Genomic DNA, 8211 nt, shown 5'->3' with positions numbered 1-8211 from the left:
CTCCCAGGCTAGACACCTTGCACCAATCAGAAAACAGTGCTACCGTATCCATGGAGACAGATGGAGATTGGCCAAAGGGGGGGGGGGGGGGGGGGGGGGTTGGTACATCAGCACCTTCGAACCTCCCCCTTCATTAGAACCCCACAATCCTCAGCCCAATTCATCAAACTACATTACAGTAATTCAGCTGACACTTTTAACCAAAACAGCATAACAGTTGATTAGACTAGGCAGGGGGCAAAATCCCCCCTGGATCAATGTGGTCATTTACTGTGCATGGATCCTACTGTGGCTACCATCATGGCTTGAACCACCAACCTCCTGGGTCTGAGTACCTTAGCCACTTATCCATCTGAATATTGGGTCAGTTTCAGAGTAATTTCTAAAGTGTCTGGATAGGGCCCATTTCATTACATCAGTTCAGCAGATTAATTGGAAAATTCGCTTAGCATTCTATGGAGATTTCTTTTTTTTTTTTGCTTTTGGTAATTCATGAATTGAATTTCACTTAAGTTTCCGGAAAATGCTGCACTCAAACGGACTTGACCCTCTCAGGTTAGCACAGATGGGACCGTGGTCACTCCGCCCCTACTGGAATCAGAGCACACTCACCATCCTAAAAACAGGAGAGTGTGGGGAATGCTCTAGAAAATGACTGTACCCTCTGGAGTCAGAGACGCACAAGCCCTGCTCCTTGGCCACTCAATACCAAAGAGGGGGTCGGTTGTCATGGTGAGAACAGAACATTTTCCAGTGCAATCTCCTGACACAGTTACATTTGTTTAATTATGACCCACCCATCAAAGGAGAGATGTAACAGGTTCCCCATTAACGCAAACTAATGGAGGATGACACCGGTCATAAACCCATGGCATTGTTTTTCCTTATAAAAAGGGAAACACAGAACGCCTACACACAAACCCAACCGTATACAGCTCAGCTCAAGAAGTACGGGTGGGGGCATCTCTTTCTCTCTCCCTCTCTCCCTTTCTCTCTCTCACACATGCGCACTCAAGAAAAACTCAAGACCTCAAGGCATTATCGCTGAGCATCTTTGAACAAACTCGCAGAACTGCCTTTGGCCTCGTGACAAATTTCCTCGAGGGAATGGACTAATCCTCTCTGACTGGAAGCTTCCAGAAGGATTCTCACCTTTTCGAACACAATGCCGTGAGAGTAACACAAATCCTTCCTTCGCGGCTGGTTTCCAGGACGCCCAGCATTTGGCACGTCCCCCCCTTTATTGGCCGATATTCAGGTCATACCGATCTAATCCCCCCTGCCTTTACACAGTCACAGTGTATGCATGCTCTCTGAGAGCGTGATATCACAGCAGGCTAAACACTTAAACGATTAACCCGTAACAAAACCAAACACACCGCCAATATAACTGGATGAAAAAAATAAAGATGAAAAACAGTGCTTTCTGTAATGGAGGGACTGTGTAAAGCTGTGATTAAAACACCGATCAGCCGATGTGGATGTAAAACCCTGAATTTAAAGCTGGCTGTCTGCACCGTAAATTCGTTATTCCGTTTCAAATGCATTCCAAACTTAATCTAGAACTTTCCTATATGCTGGAAAACAAAGCCAAAATAACAAGAAATTGTGTCACTATAGCTGTGATAACTATATATATATATATAAATTATTAGAACAAAATATTTAGAAAAATGTTAATAATAGTTGTCATATATACTGTATAATAATTATGTTTTCAAAAACAGATTTTTCTATTTTCTTAGTGGAAGTTTTGAGTGTGTCTTTCCAAAATTAAAAACCCATCCATCACAGGATTTTTTTTTCCTTTGTTTTCTCAGGGTTATTGGGTGTAAGAGAATGGCGGACAGCGTTGACTGATGTGAATCAGCAGTGAAAAGACGGAGGCTTGTGTGCCTCCGCACACCCGGTGTTAGCACGGCACGGCTGCAATCGTAAATACAGGCTCCTGTCCTCCCCACTGGACCGATCGTAACTGTGACACATTTTCCACCTGGTAGACCAGAGCTTCAGGGGGCACCATTTTCTTTTCTTTTGGGCTTAACCCTTTTGTAAATGGTAAATGGTCTGCATTTATATAGTGCCTTTATCCAAAGCGCTGTGCACCCATTCGTACACACACCGACGGCGATTGGCACCAATCAGCTGATCGGGAGCATTTGTTTCAGGGGTTGGGTGTCTTGCTCAGGGACACTGTGCCACACCCCAGGTGGGGGATTGAACTGGCAACCCTCCCCATTGCCAGACAACTGCTCTAAACGCCTGAGCCAAAAAAATAAAGTAGTCTTAGCATTCTGTATACTAAGGGTAAGAAATGACCCGCCTTCACTAAACCCCTAATATAATGCAGATGAATTGAACTTTAAACCCCACTCATCACAAACCCATCAAATTTTAAGTTGAAAAACGGTCATTTAGGGGTTATTTTCTCTGCTGCTAAACATAGTGGCGGGTCATTTCTGATCCCTAAGACGGGTTAAGAAAATGAGCTGATTGCAAAATTTCATATTCACCCAGGAAAGATTCACCTCTTATACATTCTCCATGACATAAAAGTCGGTGATGTGTGATGACACACTTCGACAGACCCAAGGCGGGGGATCGAACTGGCAACCCTCCGAATGCCAGACGACTGCCCTTACCTGCTGTGGCCCCCGTACGATGCAGACACACCCCGGGGCTTCCAAACCAAACTGGAGTTTCATCACAAGAGTTCACAGAAAGCCATAAAGCACCGTGCTGCAGCCCAGGGCCTGTGCATTTCTAATGGCTTTCAGTTCAATTTGACTTTTACTGGCTGTGCCCGCGTGCTTTATGTTCAAGAACGAACGCACCGATTCATCAGCGTAATAGGAGCCGGCTGAACGGGACTCGTACGTAAAGGAGTGGAGAACGAACGCTTACCTTCCCGTCCGCTGGACGCAGCCGCGGAGTATGTAACGGGGCTGTCAGTTACCGCCAACTCAGAACAAAACCAAAATAAAAATCCATTACTGCCACTCCTCACCGTTTGTTGACTTATACGGAACGACGGTCTTTATTGAGCAATAAAAAATATACACCAGGGAGGGGAACGTTTTTTTTTCTTTCTTTTTTTCCTTCAAAATCAAATTTATTTTCTTCCACATGTAGAACCCAAGAAAACATAAATAAATAAATAAATAAATAAAAAGGCGGTTGATTCTACAGCAAAAGTGAACAACTGTCAAAGTTCAAAAGCTTTTATTTTTAAACTGAGGTGTGTAAAGGGAGAAGGTGGGGGGTGGGGCGGGGGGGGGTTGGTCTTAAAGGGGAATCGGCGAATAGGAGAATAGGAGTTTTTTCATAATTTGTCTTTTTTCCTTTTTTTCAGTTTATTCAGTTTTTTTGTTTTTGTTTTTACACACGGGGACGCGAGCTAGGTGACCAGTTCCGACTCGGAGTCCCCGTAGAGCTGTGCCAGTTTGTGAAACTGGGGCCCCCACTGGTCCAGGAAGCCGTAGTCGTGCTCGGAGGGCGAGGGCCCGGACGCGGCGGAGCCCAGCGAGCTGACGGAGCCCGTGAGCGAGCCGCGGCCCTCGTAGGCGTACGTCTGCAGCGAGTCGTACGGCGGGCCGCTGGCGTCCGAGTCCGCCTCCGCCAGCCGGCGCTCGATGAAGCGCTGCACGTCCTGCGCCTCGTCCTGCGCCGGCCCCCCGGGGGCCCCGGGCCCCGCCCGCCGCCGCGGGCCCTCCGGACGCACGTCCCGCCGAAGCCGCAGCTCCTCGGGCCCCGCCCCGGTGGGGTTCCGCAGGGCCAGGATGTCGAAGGCCTCCGTGTCCTCCTCCCCGCCGCCCTCGTCGTCGTAGGTCACCACGTTCTCGCGCACGTCCTCCTCCGACACGATGAGGGGCTCCTTCTTACTCCTCCTCAGGGTGATGAAGAGCACCACGATCACTGCGGAGAGACGGAGGGGGTTAGGGAGAGGAACAGCACCACGATCACTGTGGAGATGGAGGGGGTTAGAGTGAGGTACAACACCACGATCACTGTGGAGAGGTGGGGGAGATGGAGGGGGTTAGGGTTCACTGTGGAGAGGTGGGGGAGATGGAGGGGGTCAGGGTGCAATATGTGGGCCCATGGAAGTTGACAAAAAATTATAATACATTAACAAAAGCATTATTTAGGTCATGGTACTTGAAATTTTGGAGGGTAGCAGCATGATAGAGGCAGATTAACAGTATTGCATTTGGAACAGTGGTATCAATAAAAAAAAGTTATTTTTGGGAAATATAATTTGAGTTGGAGATGTAATGATCCAACAAAAGCGTACTTTGCGCAATGTTATTTGAGATTGTGGAGGTTATATTTAGAACAGTGTAATCCTTTTTTCAAGATAAAAAGATTTGGGGTTTTTTTTGGCAACTTGCGTTGGAGATGGGGTAACTGTTTTATATGTAGGTATACAGGTCTTCCGTCAAGGAATAACCATGCATTTTGGAGGATAACACTTGATTTGGAGGTGGGTTAACCACAGAACAGGGATGTCAATTATTCCAACAAAAACACGGGGGCTCCTTGGGTGGCATTACTAGAATTGGGAGACTGGTAACAGACTTGGGTCAGTGATATCAATTCACAACATTACAGAAAATATAAGAGCACTCTTTATGCAGCATTAATTAATAATTATAAAAATAAATATCTGTCAGAACTAGATGATGGAAGGCTTCAGCTGACACCAAAGCTGTTTGGAAAAAAAGAATAAAAACCTTGGGATGGATTTATAGCATTTATAAATCACCAAAGCTAATGCTGGTTTTCTTCAGAGATACTTCAGATAAAAGATCCGTTTATCTAACGAATGTGTTGTTTAAAAAGAGGACCCACAGAACAGAAGGCTGCTGCCAACCTATGCTAATAAAACAGATGGTTGCTTTGGTGGTTGATGGGCTCAGCGAATCAGATTCGAAAGTGACAGGAGGCCGTAACAGATTTTGTTTTGCCACTCGTTTGATTGGTTCGGCTTTTCATTTGCCTTCTAACTGAGATGTCAGTTAATGCTGAGTTAAAGGAGTAACATGGAAGTCGAATGTGACACTTGCCAGTTGTCTTTAGACAACAATGAAACAAATGTGCATTTTTTAAAATTATTCAGTCACCCATCACAAACTTTGTCATGAAATTTTTTAAGTGCCGTTAAACATAGATGAGACAATAGAAGGGTTAATACTTTTATTGTGTTTCTGCAATGCCTTTGCATATTAATTGCATATAAAAACCTAGAAAGTATCATCAAACTCCATGTTACTCCTTTAAAAACACTATTCTTAACCCCACTCACTCCCTCCTGCCGACTGGAGGAAAACAGGAAGCACACCATAACAAAAGATATATATTGTCAATATAATTTAAGTCTGATTGGCATTTTGGTATCTTTTGTAATGCAAAACACTTCCAAGACGCCAATCATAGACTATTTAAAGCACATGCTTCACTACAGGGGGTTGCATCAATGCTTTGAATGTGAAAAGAACTGCTCGTTGGATCTGTCTCCTTCAGTAACACAGGCATGGATGTTCAAACGCAAAACTGTGAGTCACACACAGAGAAAAATTGATTTTTATCGATTTTCAATTTCAGGCTGTAAGAAATTGCTTTTTCTCTCTCTCTGTCTCTCACATGCTCTCCAAAAACATGGACACACATACGCGCACACACAACACACACACACACACACACACCCACACACGCACACACACCGTATAACCTGGCAGATGCATCAACTGCTGATTTGATTGCAAGTAGGTGCACTCCAAAAAAAATAAAAAAAATAAAAAAAGATCTGATGGAACAAACATCTGTTTTTCTTCATTTGTTTTTTTATTTACTGTTATTTCTGACAGTGGCTGCAGTGATACCTGTTGGTCTGGAACTCATAACGCGGTGGGCATCCTCTGGGACAGCACTGAGACGCTCTCTGCGTGACCTGTGAGTGCGGTAATGCGGGACGAGCCGATGGCTGGGGCTGCACGTGGCTCTGAGCATATGACAGTTTTTGATCACAGTGTACCCACGGTGCTCCGGTCGTTGCAAATGGAATTTTCCCGCCAGGCAGAGGCCATCTATCAAAGGTTGCCGTGGTTACCTCATATTTCAACTGCCCCGAAGAAGAACAAAAAAAAATATATATATATATATATAAAATAATAATAATAAAAGAGAGACTATTCGATTTTATTTCAATCAAGATGCATCCCCAGGGATGTGTACACTATTAAGTGTTGCTACCACCTCACATTACTGGGTATGAGCAACTTTAAACTTTGTTCAAAAATCTATCCACCTCTCTTTGCTGGAGGGAAGACATGAGTGTTTTTCTATTTCATAAAATAAATGAATAAGTAAATGACCGGACACCCTTATCCAGAACCAAGGCTTCATGAAGGGACTTACTTTCTGAACCAATTCAGGTTAACTGCCTCGCTCAGGGCTAGAACAGCAGTGTCCCGACTTGGAATCAAACTTACCGTAATGCAAATATTTATTTATTTATATGTTTGTATGGGCATTTTTTATAATGCACTCCCATGGGAGAAAGACAGTGGGCGGCCATTTTGTTTTTCGGTTTTGGCGATTCACAGAGCGAGGGTGTGTGCTTGTTTTTGCATTCGTGTCAGGCTTTCACTTCCAAATACCCGGTGAAAATAAGTACACAATCTATGAGCCAGGGTCTCACAGAGCTATTAGCTTTCTCTGTCCTCTCACTGCCAAACGGTCAGTCTTTACAAGTGTTATAGTCTCGCAGTGAGACTTAAAATCATACTTTTTCCCTCTCAACTCGAAAATATTAGCTGATTTTATGGGACTGTTGACTACTTTGTTTTCCTTGACCCACTGGCAAATATTGAAAGTTTAAAATGTCTCACCTCCTTGGCAATGGTTTTGTCTTATTTAGCAAAACAAAGTAGGAGAAATAAGTTTTTATATTCGATTGAATACTGGTTGAGACTTAGTCATTCCGAACCAAACCAGAGGAATCATCCTATTTGTGTACTTACTGTCTGTGTACTTATTGTACGTCTTCTTTTCTGTATGGAAAAATAATTTCTAAAAAGTTGATATTTGAAAAAAAGAAATCCTATTGAAGCGGAGAGAGACAACTAAAATGGCCGCCCCGGAGGAAGGGCCGGGTGGGCAGGTCTTACCCAGCAGGAGGTCTTACCCAGCAGGATGTCATACCCAGCAGGAGGTCTTACCCAGCAGGATGTCTTACCCAGCAGGAGGTCTTACCCAGCAGGATGTCTTACCCAGCAGGAGGTCTTACCCAGCAGCAGGAGGTCTTACCCAGCAGGAGGTCTTACCCAGCAGCAGGAGGTCTTACCCAGCAGGATGTTTTACCCAGCAGCAGGATGTCTTACCCAGCAGGATGACGATGCAGAGCAGGATGGCCACGAGGGCCCCGGTGCTGAGTCCGGCCGAGGACAGGAAGGCCTGCGCCTGGCACACCCGGACCCGGGTCCCGCGCTGGCAGGCGCACACCCTCAGGGTCAGGGTCCCCGTGCTGCTGAGCTCCGGCTCGCCCCCGTCCCACACCACCACGGGCAGCTGGTACCGCTCCTGCAGGCTGCGGCTGAACCGCCATCTCAGGGACACTATGCTCGCCGTGCTGTCTGCAGGGGAGGGAGCAGAGCCTTACTGCTTACTGCATACTGCGTACTGCACACTGCTTACTGCACACTGCGTACTGCACACTGCCTCCTGCACACTGCTTACTGCGTACTGCTTACTGCACACTGCACACTGCTTACTGCACACTGTGTACTGCACACTGCACACTGCTTACTGCACACACACGTACATACACACATACACACACATACACACACTCACACACACGCGCACACACACACACACACAAAAACACTCACACATACACACGCACACACACACACTCACACTCACTCAAACACACTCACACTCACTCACACGTACATACATACACACACACGCACTCACACTCACTCACAAGTACACACTCACACAGACTCACACACACACACTCACACGTACATACACACACACACGCACACTCACTCACACACATGAGTACAGACACACACACTCACACTCACACTCACTCACAAGTACAGACACACACACACACACACGTACACATACAGAAACACACACAGTCACTCACTCACACACTCACTCACTCACTCACACTAACACTCACACACTCACTCACTC

At 45.7% G+C, this 8211-nt stretch overlaps 1 protein-coding gene across 4 annotated transcripts in view; it reads right to left on the bottom strand.

The window, feature by feature from the left end:
- Positions 1-3182: 3182 nt before the first annotated feature.
- Positions 3183-8211, bottom strand: part of LOC133126134 (cadherin-18-like) — a 275444-nt gene continuing 270415 nt past the window's right edge. For all 4 annotated transcript variants that reach the window (XM_061237983.1, XM_061237982.1, XM_061237984.1 and 1 more), the window contains 2 exons: positions 7380-7631; positions 3183-3915 (listed from right to left, as the gene is read on the bottom strand). In XM_061237983.1, coding sequence (XP_061093967.1) covers positions 3398-3915; positions 7380-7631 — 770 coding nt within the window. In that variant the 3' untranslated portion in view covers positions 3183-3397. The remainder of the gene's footprint in view (positions 3916-7379; positions 7632-8211) is intronic.

Source organism: Conger conger, chromosome 4 (assembly GCF_963514075.1).
Source record: "Conger conger chromosome 4, fConCon1.1, whole genome shotgun sequence".
Lineage (NCBI taxonomy): Eukaryota > Metazoa > Chordata > Actinopteri > Anguilliformes > Congridae > Conger > Conger conger.
This window is presented reverse-complemented; position numbering and strand designations above follow the sequence as displayed.